The sequence below is a fragment of the Pelmatolapia mariae genome, linkage group LG3_W (assembly GCF_036321145.2).
Source record: "Pelmatolapia mariae isolate MD_Pm_ZW linkage group LG3_W, Pm_UMD_F_2, whole genome shotgun sequence".
Classification (NCBI taxonomy): Eukaryota; Metazoa; Chordata; class Actinopteri; order Cichliformes; family Cichlidae; genus Pelmatolapia; species Pelmatolapia mariae.
In genome coordinates this window covers 81,624,108-81,644,388 of record NC_086229.1, presented here as the reverse complement: position 1 = coordinate 81,644,388, position 20,281 = coordinate 81,624,108, and the positions used below count along the sequence as shown (strand labels likewise).

At 42.7% G+C, this 20,281-nt stretch overlaps 1 protein-coding gene across 1 annotated transcript in view; it reads left to right on the top strand.

Moving 5' to 3' along the window:
• Nucleotides 1-20,281, top strand: part of LOC134619291 (phospholipid-transporting ATPase ABCA1-like) — a 172,160-nt gene that overhangs the window by 99,956 nt on the left and 51,923 nt on the right. The window contains exons 32-36 of the mRNA XM_063465060.1: nt 3,163-3,257; nt 5,365-5,470; nt 10,088-10,162; nt 13,740-13,909; nt 19,210-19,387. Coding sequence (XP_063321130.1) covers nt 3,163-3,257; nt 5,365-5,470; nt 10,088-10,162; nt 13,740-13,909; nt 19,210-19,387 — 624 coding nt within the window. The remainder of the gene's footprint in view (nt 1-3,162; nt 3,258-5,364; nt 5,471-10,087; nt 10,163-13,739; nt 13,910-19,209; nt 19,388-20,281) is intronic.

Sequence of the window (20,281 nt, the reverse complement as noted above, 5' to 3'; positions counted from 1 at the left end):
GCTTTCAATTGTATAATTTAAGTGATCTAGGTAGCTCTATTTTGGAAGTTCAGTTAACGCTAGAAATGTGTTTTGGAGTTTGTACGTGCTTTGTCTCTAGGGGCCGCCGCATATATTTATATATAAACATATATAAATAAAACCACTTTTTTTTTTACATCAGTAATTCCTTTTGTGCATAATTTTATATTATGCAATTATAATTAAAGCAACAAAACAACCTGAAGAGCCGGTTCGGAGCCGAAAGAGCCGGCACTTTTTAGTGAGCCGAGCCGAAAGAGCCAGTTCTCTAAAAAGAGCTGGAAAGCCCATCACTAGTAAAATGGCACTTAGCGCTAACTGTGTTAGTTAGCGGTGTTAGCTATTAGCCGTTAGCTATACGGTGAGTGTCTACAGCCATCTGTAAAATGGCGCTTAGCGCTAACTGTGTTAGTTAGCAGTGTCAGCTATTAGCCGTTAGCTATACGGTGAGTGTCTACGGCCATCTTTAAAACACGGTGGAGGCTCTGTCATGGTTTGGGGCTCCATATTAGGGCACCATATTAGTCAGTGGTATTGGAGATCTCCATGTCTTAAAGAAAAGTGAGATTTTGAGCCACCATACAAAACGTCTGGAAAGATTCTGATTGGCAACAGCTTCTTTTTTCAGCATTAAATGAGTAAAAGCATACCTGGATAGAAAAGCATACAGTTGAACACTCTCAGTCATGGATTAGCCTCCCTAGAGCCTGGACTTTAAGATTATTGAAGAATTATCTTCTTCCATTACACAAGTATCATCATGCAATGACACTTGCGGTAGTATTAAATGTTGCAGAACTGCTTTATTGTCATGCTGTTGATTGTTATAGTGAGTATTGTGATATTGTGGCATGAGTAACTCTGTATTCCCCATCCTCCACAGTATTCAGTGGCAAAACAGGTGACTGTGCGATTTGACATATTTAAGCAAGGAAGATTCTTCCCCGAGATTGCTTTTCTTTGTGTGCACCAGATAAAACTCACCTTTGAGGAGCAGCACGATGTAACCGGTGGCAAGATTAATATGAACACAGCACGTTCTCTTATCTCTCCAGTGCTCGAGTATGCCAGCTCATTCAACAGATTTGATTACTCCTCAGTTTACATTTCCCTCACCCCTTCTTGCTTACCTAGCTATCAAGCTAGAGAACTGATGTCGTGCAGAATGCCAAACAGACTGAAGCTGTTTTCAGGTAATGAACAAGAGATGCAGACCCAGGTATTACACAATCGCATAATGTCCCCATTTCAGTCTTTTTGATGGGGGATATGGACGAAGGCCAAAATAATTAGACCCATGCCGACTGTATGCCCGGGTATAAACTCATTGTACACACAGTGGAGTGTAAAGCTCTTATTTTTTTCCCTTGGTTTTGTTTGTTTCTCAGTTCCTGTGGCTTTTTCGAAAGGGAAGCATGTTTGTTCAGAGATAAACCAAGGTTGCTGTGCCGTTCCTCCCCCTTATCTCTGATTCATAAGCCAGATGGGTCCTCTTCTTCCTCTACATTCTCCTTCTGCTTGTTTTTTTTTTTTTTTTTGCCTTGCAATTTGAGTTCTCCGCCTCCTTTTCTTTCTCCCATGTCCAATTTTGAATTTAGCTTTCCATCTTCCATAACATTCTCCTCCTTCGCTTTCCTCTCCCATTTGCTTTTTCACAGTTTCTCTAATCTCTCTTCAGATCATCAAAAAAATCAAAAAACTAATGATTTGGTGCGTTTTAGAGCGATTCATGGACGCAGAGCCTTCTAAAGTAATCTGACATATAATACAAGTGAGAAAGAATGAGTGTAATATGTATAGAGGTACATACTATGTTTGCCCAAAGCTCACACATCAAGCTGTTTGTACACAAGGGCAGATAACCAGTGTAGCTGGGGTGGGTGGTGTTGGTAAACTGCATTTCAGTCCAGGGGTCTCAATTGCACTTTATCAAGGATCACTCTACTAATTAGCATAGTGTTAGCTCTTTAAATAAGCAGGGCTAAAGCAGCTTGGGGTCGTTGTGTGTGTGTGTGTCTGTGTGTGCATCACTCTGCACAAGGTGGAGTGTATTCATAGCAATGTGTCGCACCCTCGCTTAATTGGTTGTTTGAATGTACCCATTTATCCACAGAAGGGTATCTAATTAGGGTCCTTTGACATTAGAAACAGCTTTCCCCAGCTTTGGCAGGGGTGTAGATTTCAGCCAGGCTTCCCATAGCTATGCTTAATTGACTATTATGATAAGAGTTGGGGGGAATGTGCTCCACGGTGGAATGGATAGATACCACCTGCAGAACGCTCTCGCTCTCTAGCTTTGTTGGGTTTTTTTGCTTTCTCTTTGCCCCGGCTGGATGAGTTTTTTCTGGGGCGGGTCGGCCAGAGTCTGCCTGTCTGTCTGTGGTCAGCCTTTCCGCTCAGGATGCTCCACGGCACGCGGGCAAAGCAAAGTGCTTTTATATCCTTTCACACAGTAAATAAAATAAAAGCCACTGCACCTGTTTTGCATGAGTCTGCATCAACAAACATTGCCTTTAGGTTATCTCTGCATTATTAAAGCTACACAGTGTTTGGGAAAGGTCTTCTGCATCTTAAACTCAAAGCTGCTCGAAGCCATGTTTTGTATATTAACGATGGATCACCTGACTCAGTACAATGCACAGGGTGTCAGTGGTGCTGACAAACCCGTGGACGATTATTACCGAGTAGTCCCATGAGGCATTTTCAGCTCATCGCTTTGCTTTTATGGTCTGCAGCTTTAACGTGTCGCTCTGATGAATCTCATTTTTAGCAGCAGGAGGCCGTTGCCTTCAGTGAAAATAAAGGCCTCCGATCAACCCAGCTGTCCAGCAGAAACAGCAGCAAATCAGCAAGCAGCTTCTATTAGCAGGGTCGAAAGGAGAGTGGCTATTGCAGCTGCATTCGTCAGCTGGTCAGAAACACGTCTCTTAATATATCTGTTTGCTAGTACCTCCCCGAACCAACTTATTGGTACGGGGAAGTAGCAATAACTTATTTATGAGGTGATAAATCTGAGTCGGTCTTGTTTTTGGTGCCACCAAGTGGTCCAGAAAACACTATTTTGACCAAAATAACAAACCAATAGTTTCAAAAATGCTTCAATTCAACTGTTTTGGGGTTTTTTGTGTCTTTTTTTCACAGAGGATACAGAACACGACAGACACTTTGCTGAATTTAACCGGACGGAATATGACGGACTTCCTGGTCAAGACTTTTGAGAAGTCCGGGAAAACAAGGTAACGTTTATAACTGTGAATGTGTGAGATCAGTGTCTTTGTTCATTTCTTTCATTCTGTCCATTTATTTTGCTGTTGTGATGGCGGTGTATCTATTTTTAGAAGATCAGCAAGGGTAACATGAGCAAAAGGACGAAGTCCTGCACGTCGTGCTGTCGTTCCCATCCTTCGTCGTTATGCAGTTATCGTGTTCAAGCAAACCCTGCTGGGCTGCTCTGTGATGCACTTCCCTTAACCTGTCATCTCAGTGCGTGAAACCATAAAGAGCAAACTGTCAGTGAGAGGAATGATTCATTGTAAGCGTTGGGCTGGTGTGTTTGTTCAGCCCTGTGCATGTTTCATCACGATTCCAGAGCGTGTTGGAGATGTACACATATTTCCTCTGTGCAGTGCTCATGCTGTATATGTATAGCATATGCGGCGCAAGCGCAAGAATGCACATCCACGTGTGTGTGCCCAGGGGTGTAAACATGAGGGGTGTATTGAAATTGTCAACTTGCTGTAAGCCTGGAAAAAGCGATAAATTGAGGCATCATTTTCATCTGCAATTTTGGAAAGCTGATAAAAAAAAAGCTCTTCCTTCAGGGCAGAGAAAAATAGTTTGATGGACAGAGTCCAGACGGAGCTCCTAAGGCAGGGGTGTGAAACACAAGGCCTGGGGGCCAGAATCTAGCCGGCAAAGATTCCAATCCGGCCCACTGGACAGCTTTGGGAAATGTGATGGAGGGCATGAATTTGGGACTTTTTTTGGACTTTTAAATGCCTTATTGCTGCCTATAGGGTTTTCCTGCTGGTAAAGAGCTCCCTTATGACCATTCATATACACCAAAGTAATTAAGTAAGCAATTATAATAAATAAATTATAGTTAAAAATTTAAATGACAGAAACATTCCTGTTTTTTTTTCTACGATTTACTATTGAAATCTCTGCTTTTTTCTCAAATGGTGCCGCAATTAAAAAGCTTAAATTTCTTAGAATTTAAGTCCAAAGAGTCACACTGACAAATGTCTTTCCTTTACAGCAGCAGCATTTCTTTATCATGTTGACCAACTCTTAAAATTGCACTTCTTTGTTGTTTTTACTTCTTTAGATATTTAGATAAATGCGAGTTAAACTTCTTTACACTGACAGGACGTTTACACTCGTCCAGCCAACGATGTAAAATGAGTTTGACATCCCCGATTTAAGCAGTCGATTTGCCTTTAATTTGTTGGAGATAGTAGCTCATTTCCAGATTCCACATTGGAATTGATACCAATATTTATCATATAAACTTCGGTGAACTTGAAAAAAATAGTTGTGAACGCAGCTTGGAGTACTTTAATATGGCCTGTAACATGCTAATGAGCAAGCAGCATTGGCGTGACTCTGAGGGGGAGCCGCAGCCGCAGGTCCTATCATCACAATGTTATATCACAAGCTGACCTCGAAAAGGTTTCACTTAAAAGTAATTTCACGTAGTCATTTTCCAGGGCGCTTCTGTAGCCTTAATAGTAAGGATGCAAACCGAGCAACCGAATCGTCCCCGATTTCACTGCCGGCTGAGTGGACCCTCCAGGCTTACTCCCCCACCCTCACTTCCTGCCTATCATCACCGCTACTCTCAGATGAAGGCGTCTATACCAAACTAATACAAATGTTATAAGCAGCGATGCGAGTTGTCTGTTTTATTGGATCGTATTAAGCCCGTATGTCTAATGAATGTTTCTTAGGCAATAACTTGTGACACGAGCAGAGTAATAATAGTGTTTCACATTTCTCCTATGCCCCTGATATAATGAGGACCTAAAAAAAAGCGAGACAGAAATAGCGTTGTGAAAGCTCACAGTGAAAAAACCGCATGTAGTAATTACAGTGTGTGTGTGTGTGTGTGTGTGTGTGTGTGTGTGTGGTAGGGTGGGTAGGAATGTGCTGAGGCTTTCCTATATGTGTGTGAGTTACTTCATGTGTGATTACCATGATAACTGCACATGAGGTCTGAGCTGATTTGTTGATTTATTTGCACAGGCATGAAAGTAGATGTGTTTAAAGAGAGAGAGAGAGAGAGAGAGAGAGTGTGTGTGTGTGTGCATGCGTGCATTTCTGATTATTTTCCTGACACTGCAGGTATGGAGGGATCTCCGCCGGAGCAATCAACTCTCAAGTTCGTGTGACGGAGGCAGCAATCACGGATACATTCAGAGATCTAAAAGGCCTATTCAGTTCAGCTCAGGTATGTGATAAATATTGGCATTCACAAAGTCAAACTTGTTGATACCACTGGATTATATGAATTTCTTTTATGGTGTAGAAAAGTAGTACAATGTAGTGCAAGGCCAGAAGTTGTACTGTCGGAAAATAGCCCATGGGCATCTACAAAGACACACAAAACCTTGGAATTAGTTTTTGTTTTTTTGTTTTTTTCCATCTTTCTGTTCCTGCACCACATACTGTACATATAAATGATGGCAACAAGAAAAGACCTGCCTCAGATCAGCAGTGTGATGATACCTGAAATGTCTTTGAAAAAGAGGAAATTTGTTCCACTATTTGCTTTTCCTTTTTAAGAACATTACAGGCATGGCTCAAGGTCACGTCAGTCTGGTCTGCGACTTTGCTCTAGACTCAATTATCCACCCAAATATTACATGCGTTGCCATGAAATTTTACGCAAGTATTGAAAGCTTCCACGCAGACACCCCCATGCTGACTCCTGTGTGCAAGTCAACATTCTGGACTTTGAAACCAAGTGTCTGCAGCATTGGATGCATTACCACAGACATTGTACCTTGACATTAGTACCTCAAGACTTTGGAAATCCTCATATAATAATATAATATAACATAACATTATAATATAATATAAGAACATTCTAACTGTACTATCACACTTTATTTAGATCTACATTAATGAGGTGCAACAAGCTGTGGCCTACTTTGTATCAAATTAGACAAAACCTCTTAGTTACTTACTTACTATTACACCATAACAACACTAGTCTACTACACCTCACACAGAAATTGACCTTATTGAAGCTCTACAGCATCTTCAACACAGACATAACACCACACATCCCAAATAGCAAAGCGATATTAATTCCTATTAAATGATTTATGACTAAATAAAGTTTACAATATAGCATTGAATAAAATACTCAATAACTAATAAGTGCAAACATAGATAAAAATCATATTGTTATTATTCTGCATTAAATGGTCTTATAGCAGCTGGTTACATACAGTGTCATTTCTGTATATGTGTCACTGTCATATGTCGCACTTTCCCAATATAACAGTCAAACCACACCACCGTATTTCTTCTTGTCTTGGATGTTGTTTGGACTCCTGCGAAAGTTCTCTTGGATATGTCGTCGACGCTTCGCTCCCGTACAGGTTAAGACACGTCGCCTCACCCTCCAACCCCAGCCACCCAAATAAACCCATCTAGGCTCTGAGTTGCGATATTGCAACAGTGCGACCTGTTGTGTGCTGACTTGAGTTCACAGTGCAGACCCTTTAAATGTGTTTCCTTCAAGTGCACTATTTAAAATTCTAATAAAATATAATTGGATCTCACACTGTTCTATGATAATGCACTATATACCTTGATTAGGCCTTAATTTAAGTGTAAGGTAATTAGGATATGAGCGTGTTTATTTACCATCTAATGAAGAACATTTTCATTATAGTTGTGTTTCGCTTGATTCAAACCAAGTTTTATTACATTCAACATAAACCAACTACGACAGATTCTTTTAAATTTCTACTATTTAATCTACTGTTATAATCAGGATACATATTTAACATGTCCAGCAGGGTGATTTATTACTAAAAAGCTTCAAAGCTACTCCCAACACCGCTTCCAGGTTTTCCTTGAACCTTTATCAGTGTAAAAAAAAAAATCAAAGTGACACAGCCGTCTTTGTATAAACATTGCTTTGGTGCTCATTCATCTATAGAAATGACAAATAAATAAACCGCAAGCCATCATCAGCATCGTGTTACGACCCAGCGCTAAATGTTTGCAGCAGTTTTGTGAGTGAAGAGGCTGCTCTCCCTCCTGTCAAGGCTGCGGCTCGCCGCTTTTATTTTGACTGCGCCGCTCCTAATTGGAGCGTTGAGTTCTTTGTTCAGACAGCTTTGTATCTTGGATACCGGTGATGTCACTCGCGGTGGACTTTTGGACTCCGCTGAATTCTCGAACAATTGAGAGAGAGGACCGAATTCAAAAGGAAGGAGGAGGTTTAATTCCTTCAGATCCATTTTGTTGAGTGTCCATGGCAACAAGCTGCTATTGTCTGAGCGCCGCTGTGAATAAATCGAGGAATCTTGTGCACAAGATCGCACAATCCGGCAAATCCGCTCCCCATACCGCATTACTTAACCTTCTTATCAATGAAGTTCATTCAGTTTCAGGGTTTTCGTTCCTGTATTCTTTAACTTTCAGTCCATTCAGTCTGCTCAGTGCCTACATCAGGATTCAAACTCTTAGGAATGTGTAGTGTTTTCTTAAAATTCATGCCCACTCACTTGTCACCTCCCCGTGCATCTCCCTCTGTCTCTCTCCCTCAGAGTCTGTCATTAACATTTTAAATTTTGGACGTTCAAACTACACCATCGCTTTGCCCCCGGGCGTCTCTGGTCTCATCCCTCACCGAGGCTCTCTCCTCTTGTCTCCCCAGAACCTGGACGCTAATGTGACTTTAATTTGTGCAGCAGCGATGATGTAACTCTAATGGCCGGGCATTAGCCGTCCCAGCTCTGCATTCCTTGTTATTAAAGTGCTACACTGTCCTTGGGAAATGTCTGTTCTCTTCTGCTGCTCCTGCTGCTGCTCTGCAGGCGTTGCGACGTGAGACTCTTAACTGGAAGTAACGTGTTTTTGCACTCGCAGCCACCTGCGCCAACTGGGAAGTGGGCTTTGAAATTTCTGTTTCATTGCATTTTCTATGTCTAGCAGGTAGAAAATGGAGCTCTGAGAAGCAGGAGGTGGTGGGAATGGAAAGAACAAGAGAGGCTGTGTGGTGGGAAGTGTATAATTAAGAACCCCCACCCTCCCCCCGCCTCAGAGGAGCCACTGTTTCATGTAGATGGCGTTAATGATACGCAGCTCCCCGAAATGCTTGCATAACCCATTTTTATTATTTAAATTATTCACAGGAACAAGCCCCTTAATTTAATAAACTGTAAACTTCTCCCTGGCAGATTCCTGGAACACACACATATTAACACACTTGCCACACAGGCCGTTTGACCGCTGAACTACGCGGGCCGCTTTTGGAAAAAGTCGCCGCACACTCGAGTGGCTTTATTGCCGCGTCGTGAGCCATTGCACCGATGGGGTCCTCTGGCCAAACCATCCTTGTCATTGTCCTTGAGCGGGGGAGAGTTTGTCAAGGATTAGACGCGGCCAGCCGCTGGCAGGCACACTTCTCATCCCGTTCTCAGCGACGGTTAATCCTCAGGACGGCTTCCTATTTGGAGCCACTTGGCACAACTCAAACCCGAGTGAAGGGAAAACAGGGAACATGGGCCGCTGCTGCTTTAGGACGAAAGCAGAAGACTTGTTCTCTGCCTCGAGTATGAATAAGTAATGAGCTGGAACAGAGGGGGATGTTATTTAACGCAGATACTTCTGTCAGCATAGATGGGAGGTTTTTTTCCCCTCTCTCCTCTTATTACAGGGTGCATTGCTGAAATGATGTGTAAACATTGTGTTTAGGTGCAGATGTTTCCAGATGTTTCTAAAGCCAGCCCCAAGGTGCTAAACGATTGGATGAGTTTTGAACAGAGAGGGGAAAAAAAAGTAAGAGGCACAGTATGATCTCCTCGGCCTGCTGTCCTCAGGTAACCGTCTGAGCCGAGTGACTGGAGAGATCTCTTTTCTCTCTTTTTTCCCCCCTTCCCACTCCCACTCTCTATGTTTCGCTGCAGACAGCCACTCACACCTGAGCACCCTCCTGCATTCTCGGCATGTCTTTCTTGATTTTTCTCCTCTTATTCTTCCCCGCCGCCCCGCCCCTCGCTCTCCAGTTGTCACCTGCACTTTACCTCCGTAAACCTCTCCTCCTCACTCCGTGCCACGTTCGCTACCCCTCCTCCTCCTCCTCCTCCTCCTCTTCCACAGCCCCTCTGATGAAGGCAGAAGTCCAACAGGAGGTCCATTTGCATTTATATCACACATGTAATGTGCTCAGTAGTCTTATGGCCGGGGCCGAACAGCATGGTATCAACACGACACTTTGGGAATGGCACGCCTGTCATCTCGAGCCCTCATCCCAAGGCTCATTTCACATGAAACATGAGTGCAGCAGAGGAGATTTTAATGCAACCTGTCCGGGCTACCATCGCTCTCTCTCTCTCCCTCCCTCCCATTTTCATCACCTCACCACAAAGCCCGGCTGACACTCTCTGAAAATCATCCCTGTGCTTGTGTTTTATTTGCGACTAAACCCTCTCCCACCCACTTAAAGCCGATTGGTCCATTTGGTATTTAGGCTGCTAGTGCTAACTGTGAATCTTTGTCTCATGCCCACCCCATCTTTTACAATTATTTTACATAATTTAATAAAGCAGTAATGTCGAAAAGAGAGGGGAAAAAAGTAACAAGAATAACAAGGGGACACCCCCAACCTCAACCTCAACCCACCCCCTCCACCACCACCCCTCAAGTCTGAGGAAAATAAATGGTTCAGCACACCCCCAAAAGGCTCCCTGGAAATCCTGATTCTCATGTCTCTCTCTCCCTTCCCCCTCATGTTTTTGCATTTCAAAGAGCAGCGGTGGTCTTCCGAGTGTGTCCAATTAAGTCTCCCAATTCATTTCTTATTTCTTGTTTTCCTCTTCATTAGGATAACGTGACTGATCAGATCTACCAAAGCGCTGAGACGCTGCTCAAGAACCTGGGAACCAGGGACAACGTCAAGGTATTGTTGTGAATGTACATTACACCGAACACGGGATGAAAGTTTAACGACCGCAGAGGTGAAATCAGCCTCGTGCGGTGCAGAAAAAGGCTACAGAGGCAGCGAATACCCAAACACAAGGCCATCAACTCATCTTTCTCACTCAAGCCAATTGCTTGATATAGAATTGTGATGCTTTAACTGCATAATGAGCCTCATTGTGGGTTAAGACCTGTATAACTGAATTTAAATCAAAAGCAGACAGTGCTATAAATAATTTAGCAGCTACATCCTGGTGATTTAGTCTCTAACTAAACTAAACAAAAAATATGTGATCACTTGTTGCTATTTTGAAGCTTTTCTGTTCTGCTGTGCTAAACATAAAAAAACCATACAAAAAAACCTGCTAACCCAAACTTGAGCTTTCCAAGCGGCGATAAATGAATTTGTGTTTCCGTTTTCCATCTGGTAATGAATTAAAAAGGAGTCTTGAAGTAAGTAAGCGCGCACTGCGAGTTGAGTACATTTGTGTTTAATGCTGAAATACTGCCGAAACTGTCCTATAAAAGTGTCTCACACTTATATTTCTCATTCTGAGGGAAGAAAATTTGCTTCTCCCCCAGAAGCACTTTGATGCTTAAAGTAGTTTCAGAAGTGGAAATGTGGCTTGCCATCATATCTTACATATTTTTCGCTCTATCACCCTCATGTATTTAGCAGACAAGCTTAGCTTACGATCTGTTATCTGGCATACATCAAATGGTATTTTAGCTGTAGACCTTTCAGAAACTGCTGGATGGGAGGAAAAAAACAAAAAACAAAAAAACAAAACAGAAAATAATATCTATTTTTGTCGATCTCCTCTTGTGAGATACAAGAAGAAGAAAGGAGAATACAGCAGCAAGCAGACAGAAAGAGACGTGTGTGTGTGTGTGTGTGTGTGTGTGTGTGTGTGTGTGTGTGTGTGTGTGTGTGTGTGTGTGTGTGTGCGTGCGCGCGTACTTTCAGATTTCTCCACGTCCTCCTCTGTGATGCAGTGCTATGTTGGGCTGACACTCAAACACCATCCACTCTTAATTAGCGCTGCACTATCAGCAGGGAGCTCTCCCTCTCACTCCAACTCTCTTTCATCCATTCTTTTTCTTCTACAAGCAGCCTCAAACTCAGGGAATCACTTACAGTAGAAACAGAAGGCACGCTCAGAAATACAGAACATGAAATAGCGATGGGAATGTGCATCAGTAGCAATAATGTACTGTACTTCTCACTGTGCACGCGTGCTGCACAAAGATCTGAAGGACCAACACTGTCTCATCAATGTGCTTATTAGAATACTGAGTTCAGATACCAGAGTCGTACACAAGGTGCCCTTTGGTCCTTTGATGCACTGACAGGCCGGTGAGAGGTAACCACTTTATTCTAGAGACTTACAGTACTGTGCAAAAGTCTTGAGCCACCCCATAATTCTTTGTTTTCTTTCCAGACTTCCTTATAGTTCTCTTAAAACAATAGTTCTCCCAACTTTTTGAAGGTTTTTTCTTTTTAGACATTGGCTGCTTTTTCACTCATTCTAAGTCCGGTCTTATCTGACCATTATTGGTTTAAGCCACTTAACACTGACCTATGAATCATTCAAGCATCAAAAATGCACCTAACTGAAGGAAGGAATCAGTGTTGTGTCTACACTGAATCAGTTTTAAGACTTTAGACTAGAAGCCTGTAATAAAAAAATATTCTTTCAATTTCTTTAGTCCAATATATGAAAGAAAAAAAACCAAACAAATTTTACAAGATCTGGGCTGAAAGTGTCATGGTCCTGTCCCTTCTCTCTTCCCTCTCGCGCCCAGCGCACCACCGGGGCGGAGTCTCTGTGGGCTCCCGCCCCTGCAATCAGTCCTTGGTGATCAGCGCTCACACTAGCTCAGTACTTAAGGAGATGGCTGGAGGTGCCTCGTCGCTGGATTATTGTGTAACACTCACTTCTCACCAGCCTAAGGATCGCCGTTGGGTGAGCTAAAGCCAGAGTACGAGCTAGCCTGAGCGTCCATGGAAGATTGTACATAGCCCGTGTGTTCCTTCCCCGTGCCTGTGTTCCTGGAGACCCCCCTTCCCGTGACTTCCCCCCCACTTGTATATATTCGCACCTGGTGTCTGTTGTAAATAAATTGTGAACTAATTGAGACGGTCTGCCTCTGAGTCTCTCCTGAGCCTGACAGAAAGTCAGTGATACAGAGATAAAACAGTGAGTGTCTACAGCCATCTGTAAAAACACGGTGGAGGCTCTGTCATGATTTGGGATGCATTTTAATCAGTGATGTTGGGGATCTAGTCAAAATCGATGGAAATATGAAGGAAAGTACCATCAGATTTGATCCGCAATGCAACACCATCTGGAAATGACCATCTGTTGTTGATTGGAAATGGCTTGACAATAGCATGATCCCACACACACACTGCTAATGCCGTAAAAGCAGACCTGAACAGAAAACCAAACAGTGCAACACTATCAGTTATAAATGAAAATGTTATTGAAGAAGTGTGGGATCATCAACACAGCCAACATCCAAAGAAGAGCTTTGAATGTCCTTCAAGAAGCCTGGAGATCTATTCCTGAAGATTACTTTATGAAATGACAAGAAAGCTGCCTCAGGGAGTTCAGACTGTGTCAAAGAATAAAGGCAGTCATGCCAGATATTGACTTTCAATGTGTGTTTTCACATTTCAATAAATTTCCTGCTAAATGTCCCAATTTTCTATGAAAATATAAAGAAATGATGGGTGGCTAAAAACATTTGCACAGCACTATACTCGCTGCATTAGGAGGTTGTAGCAGAGCTCATGATAGTCAGCCCAGAGATTATGACTCACATCCCTTTGGGACCTTTTTGTTTTGCTCTTTTTATTGACTGAAAGAATAAAAAGCCGTTTTTTGTCTTTTTACTCACGCGTCTAGAGTTTCACACAAGCAACTCTGCACGTTACCGTGCACTAATGCCACAACCTGCTGCGCCAGGCTCCACATCTGAAGTACAACTTGTGCATAAAGCGAGCCACATCAGCAGCTTGGATAAGCAGCATTAATTGACGCCCCGCTATTGAGATCCGGATAGTAGTAAATCCGTAAATGACACAGACAACTCTTTACAGTGGTGATATTTTGCCCTTCCTTCTGTTACACTAAAGTGTTCACACTGTGTTTGCTTTCTGGTACTTTTGTTGGTGTCACGTTGCTGCTAAAACACACCCTCAGATCCTGCCCTGATCTTTTATTCGCTACCTCACTGGGTAGTTAATTTCTCCCTTTTCCAAAGAAAGCCACCTCAGAATTAAGAGGGCACATCCTTCATCACTGACCTGTTCCACAGTTTTAAAAAAAGTAAAGAACAAAAGTTTTCCAGATTAGAATTGAATCTTCACCTCTCCACGTCGTCTCTCAGTTATCTCTCCATTCATAACCTGCCTGTTTTATTTTATTTTTCCTATTATTTGTCCACGAGTCTTCCATGACATTACCTGATGTAGTTGCTAGGAGACATGGGAAGCAAATGCAAACCCCTCTACATGCTGTTCTCTGTACCAATTGTCTGTTCCACTGCAGGTGTGGTTCTACAACCAGCTGCGGCACGCCATGGTGTCCTTCTTTAGTGTGGCCAACAACGGCATCCTGAGAGGAAATCTGCCAGCGGGACAGGACCCGCGCCAGTACGGCATCTCCGTCACCAATCACCCCCTCAACCTCAGCAAAGAGCAGCTCGCCAGTGCGGCCATGTGAGTCATCGGGCAAAAAAACAGGGGTTAAAGCTTTCTTCTTAACCTCTTTATTAAGTTTTTGTTTGGGTCCATATTAGGAACAGGGCTTCTAAAATACTGAATAGTACATCATTTGGTTAGTATAACTGTCCAGAAAGGTAGTGTAGTGTTAGTACTTCACAAGGAAAGTAAAAATGTTCTGCATTTGAACTGGCCAAACTTTGTAGAGTTTGCATGTTCAAGTCCAAAAAAATAAAACCAACAACCCACGCACATGGAGTAAAACTGTGACTCCAGATTACCTTTAGATGTGGATGTGAGCCTGAGCCTTGGTTTGACTTCAAGCACAAGCTACTAACAGTATGCTGGGAGAAAAACCCCTAGCCTGCAGTTTTCTCCCAGCCTTTTGACGCGCGCAGCTACGACGATGCATTTTCTCATGTTTGGAAGAGCCGGTTTTTAATTTTCTGACACTGCATTATGAGATGCAGAAGAAAGAGACTGATGGTGACCGGGGAACCGCGACAGATAAGGCAAAGAGAGAGAGGGAGAGAGAAATGAAGTGAGGAGGAAGAAAAACAGCATAGACTGAGGGAGAGCAGATGAGTGGGAGACAATAAAGTAGACAGCAGAGAACAGACAGACAGATAAATGAGGGATCGCTTCGAGTGTGCGTAGATTTGGAGGCCCATGGGAGTTCCTCACGAGGGTGTACCATTCCCTCCCCTCATGCTTTATCTTAGGGCGGATTTCTATGAGAGCTAGAGATTAATGACGTGCTAAATCATAATATATTGGCTCATACCATTCGGATATAATTGCTTTCTGTGTACGGCTCTGTGTTGTGTTCACAGCTAGTGTCTTTGAGCTGGATTGTATTCCGTAACGTCATCAATTTCCCGTTTGCAGTCCTCAGTGTGAGCGGCACATCTACTGTAAAGTACTTAGATTACGTCCCTCTGGAGCACATCATCATACAGTGCCACGACCACAGCTCAGTAACTGCATTTCCATTCCACTTTTCCCCCGCTGCTCCAGCTCTCTCCCTCGGTCAGGTGTTTATGTGGTGATCAGGTGCTGACGACAGGCCTGAGTTAGAGAGGGGAAGACAGCGCCGGGGTTAGGGATAATTACGATATCCTGTAGGTTCAGGATGAGCCTCTTCTGCTCTCTCTAGCAGTCCGTGCAGAGCGTGAAGACTGCAATTTATGAACTGAGATTTTCAGATTGCCTAGGATACTCCTTCACCGCTGAATAAGAGTGGACATTGTAGGAGGGGAAAGGGCCATGGCTTCTAGAGCACCTGACTAAGCACAATTTGAAGCTCCACTTATTGAAATGTATATTTTATGACTATGGATCAGATGGCAGCGTGCGATACAAAAGGTTTTTCTTATATTTACAAACTGTAAACAGATCTTATAAAGTGGCAGCATGTAGCATCGGTAAGCTAGCAGACAAGGAGAGTTGTGCACATTAAAATCGAACTGAAGCGAGTAAATATTGTACTTATGTTCATTTGGTAGCCAAAAGCACACCTCTTTTTTAACTCAGAGTGGTTTTTAAGGGGGGGTTTAGACTTTACAGTTACAGTACTGTGCAAAACTCTTGAGCCACCCCTCTTACACATGCAATACAGCACATTTCTCCCTGTTTCCCTTCCTTACGAACAACTTCTTCACAGCTTTCCTTCCAATAGGCCATTTCTGTTGAACAGTAGATGAATCAGCTGACGTCTCTCAGGTCCTGTGTCTGGTCTTTGCTGTATATTTTTTCACTGTTTCTTAAGGACATTGCTTTTAGATACTGCGCATCTGCTGTAAGTAGTTTTTAGATTTTCCACTTCCTCTTTTTGTCCTCCACTTGTCCTGTTTCCACACATTATTTAAGGACACGCATTTCACACCGCGTTGAGATGTACCATGTTTTGTGCTAATGGCTTTTAGGAATAGCCTCGTTGGTGCAAAAATACAATTTTGGGCCTGTCAAGTGTGTTATCTTTGTAATTTTTCATAATCTCAGCTACAGAAATGTGAACAAATGTTGAACAACAAATGTTTTCTCCCCTAAAAATGTTCAAGTACAAGGACTGAATATGAATGAAAAAGAAGCCAATGGCAATGTCCAAAGAAAAACTCGAAGAAAGACCAGTTAATTGCAGCGAGCCAAAAAAGCCACAGTCACCAAAGGCCAAAAAAAGTATCCCGTCTATCTTGCCAAAATATTCTGAAATGCACCAACCTCGGCCTTAACTGAATCCCTGTCACTGACACTTCCATAATGTTACGGTGAGACCACGGCTAAACCTGTAATTTCGATAATAATTCATCCCCATTGACTTGCTCCCTTGCTAGCTTTTGGACACCAGTGTTTCACTGCACCGTCTAATTTGAAGTGACACTCCCCTCTAGTGTACTTCACAGCCTATTTCAATGCAAGCGATGTCATGAGCCACAGAATTGTGAAGGGCTGCGCAGGTGGAAAGAAAGTCGATGCTTACACCCACAGAAATTACCACTTCATTCCCACCAGGTCTCCGTGCTTTATCTCGCATCGGCACAGAAATGGAGCCTCCCGAAATGTCAGCATTGGCACCGTTTCATTATTGAGAGATATGCATTGCTTCTTAATTGCTGGGGAACATCAATTTGGCAACTGACAAAAATGTCTCATCTTGCCGCGCTTTTGAATTTGATGTGTAATTTATTTGCAATCAACGAATTATGACACTTTCTGTTCTTGCTGCTGTGCAAAAGTATACTATTGATAATGTGCACATCACACAGCTTACCCTATGATTGTCTCTGGAGTTCTCTACCTGCATGTTGCTTTATAATAGAAATAATGACCGGAGTGTTGTACAGCCAATTTGTTATCTTGTGTTTTTAGCATCTTTTCAGCATAACAATCCCCTGCAGCCACCCTAAATAAAAAAATAATAATAAAAACTTAAGGAAAGCAACACAAACTATAAAGCTTTACTCCCACTGCACATCTTTCCTGCACTTCCATTAGTAGTTAATTAGCAGATTGCTTGTCCTCTTTTCACAGCAATTAACCACCTTCAAGCATTCAGCCTGGGATCATTCACAGCTTTGTCCCCTACATTACCTCCCCACCCAAACAGAGCACGCAGCCCTTGAAAACTGCTAGAAATGTGGGCTGGCACGCACTGCTGTTAATGATTTCATATTTACGTGTTCTAATTGCGCCTGGTTGGCGATGATAAATATGGACATGTAGCCACGCAGGGTAACTTATTTCATATGCTAATTAAGCAGCGGGAAGACTCGTGAAAGATTATCAGGAGGCAAGGGGTGAGGATTTGGGAGGGTTGTGGGGGCAGCTGGGGTGGTCAGAGTCACAGATTGCAGTTTTATCCAATGCTAAATGAGCAGACACAGTAAAGGACACTTCCAAAGGTAGCGTGGCATAAATAAAGATGCACGGCAGGGGAAATGAAGGTCAGCATTTTGAAGGAGGAAGGAGAGATTTGTGTGTGACACAGATATTGTTGTGGATGAAAAAGTCTTCTAAGTTTTAGGATGTGCTGTTGGACAAGCTGGAAAGAGACAAAAAGGAGCCGTAAACGTGTCGTAGTTTCAGAAGGCCGGTGACATTTAAAAGCTTCTTTTTTTAATATTCTATCAGGTACAAACAGCAATCAGTCAGTGCTGTAAAAGCTAGGCTAATTTAGACATCAATACTAACAAGAACATTGAAACATTAGTTATCTGACTTATTTTTGCAGGTGTAGCGAAATTAGTTTAAATGCATCGTTGCCTTGTGTTAAATTTGATTATGTCTTAATTACAGGAAATGAGCCAAAAGTTGCTTTGACATTGTTTCAAGTGTCATCGGGCTCATTTCCTGATAACAGCGGGAAACAACAGCAAACCTGCTGATTTTTAACAGAAACTCTTAAAACTGGTTTTATACACACAAAAGACTGATTTTCGCCCACAGGACAGTCCGGACTCTTCCACGTCTGTTCTTTATTGTCATTGATGTCGCAGCGGTGATGGCCTTGTGAATGATATTAGAGGTAGTAAATAGTGCTTTCTCATGAAAATAGAAAACCAAGTGCGCCCATATTCCCCAAGAAGTGCATTAAAATACAGTGAATACCTCATAAGGATGGAAAACCGAAGGTTCATGGACTGCAGTTCTGTATTTCATAAAGTCTGTTATTATATGTGTTATATCTCTCATACTGCAGTTCATGTGGATGATTTTATCCAAAGCACCTTACAGGCCCCGGGGACTTACTTCGTAACTTTGGAAACCTAGTAGGTGCCACAAACTGATAAAAGATGGACGTAGCAAAAACGTGATGTGAATCAGAAAGTACCCAATAGCTCAGTCACACTGAAGTAAAAATAGGATGGGAACATTCTTGTGACTAGGGAAAATCTGTGGTTGCCCAGTGAATGCACTGAATTTTGTTGCCATCGGAGGTAGATTGCAAGTAGTTGGGATGGCCAGAGGTTGTGCCAGCAACACTGATTACACAGGTCACCTGGTGGGAGGCAACTGTCTCCAAACTGTCACAGTCTGTCTCAGTTTAGCAAATAAGTGGAAGTCGCTTTGAAGATGGTCACAGACATTTTAAAAGCAGGGATCGCGAAATTCTGCTGCACAGCAACATCTGTTTTTCCCCAGTCTGACTGCAGCATTACACCTACATTCTTTCTAATGGCCAGCAGGGGGCGATTTCTCTCAATGCAAAATAATTTTGGGTTCTATAGAAATCTGTCGGAAAACGACCCTTTGGACTGTGACCTCAGCATATATGTTCCTGATAAGTTTATGGTCCTAATTGCTTGTCTATAATCTCAGGAGGTCAGTCTCCGGACCTGCTCCACCTGCGCCGCTGTCGCTTTACACACGGTCAGCCTCCGGACCTGTGGCGGGGGCGCAGGCGGAGGCCGACACAGTCCTATTTCATGTCCCTCAGTTTCTCAGTCAGATCATCAAGTCTCTTTGAAAACACCGAGATGGTGACAGTCACAATCCTTAGCTCAAAGGTTTGAACATGAAACTAAAAGAGTTTAAAACTAAAGGGTCACGGTAGCTGTGTCCATCTTTTATATACAGCCTGTGATACTAGACTGAATGTAAATTCTAATGATTTTCTTTGTGAGATCCATATATTTTCAAAGCCAATGTAGTCTACATCACCTCAAAATCAAACTTTTTATTGAGCCCCATGGACAAAGTTTAATATCCACTGCTATGTCAAAGTTTCTTTTTGCCCTGGTAGACCCCTAATAGCTCGCCAGTCAACTTTTTCTATGCTGTGTCCTCTTCAATCACAGGGCCACAACCTCCACTGACGTTGTGGTGTCCATCTGCGTTATCTTTGCCATGTCCTTCATCCCTGCCAGCTTTGTCCTCTTCCTAATCCAAGAGAGGGTGAACAAAGCCAAGCATCTGCAATTTGTCAGTGGAGTAAACCCAGCTGTCTACTGGTTGGCCAATTTTGCCTGGGACATGGTAAGTACCAGCTTTATCTGACAGCTGTGTCTGCGCCTCAAATATTCTGTCTTTCTTAAGCTTCGGCTCTGTTACCCGACCCATTAAAGCCAGGTAAATACTGTGTAATATATACTATAATGTGATTCACCCCAGCAGTTTTCACCTGCTTTATTTTATACTACCCTTGTAATATACTACTTTGGGCCTTTTTTTGCCCACCTAAGGCTAAATGTAAAAATATCCATCCACTGTAATTGACAATGTAGCTTTGACACTGCTGGCTACTGGGAAAAGCTTCACCTGAGACACAGTTATTGGCTGAGGCGTAATTATCGACAGCAGCTGCCCCTGCTGGTTATGCTCAACAGGCTTACCGGCAGTTTCCCCGAGGCATAATGGAAGTAAACATTTCATCAGGTACCTTTGGTAAAGAAATTGCATCAGGACACTCATCATTATGGTGGATAAATGCTGTCTGGGTGGAAGACAAATGCACCTAAGGAGCCTGTCTAATGATTCTAGCCCGAAGCTCCCCGCATTACCATGCACGCTCTATCAACAATAAGGATATTACAGTGAATCTAGTCTGAAAGCTCTTTAATATTTCAGTCTAAACTTTTTCTGTAATAAACATGTATCATTGTAACCTGATACATTGTATGTCTATTATCTGCAGTATTCCATTTATTCGCCAGGGGGGATATTAATCCAAAGGGTGATTATATAATAATAGCATCATCAGTTATGTTTGTTTACTTCTGTAGGGAAAAAAAAAAGTCGGCTAGTAAAAAGCGTCCTGTCTGGTTTGATATGAAGTTGAATGGATTTAAATAATCGTTGGATAAATATTAGTCTTAGATCAAAATTTTATAGAGCCATTGTGCATGCATCCAATTCAGCGTGTCACTGAGC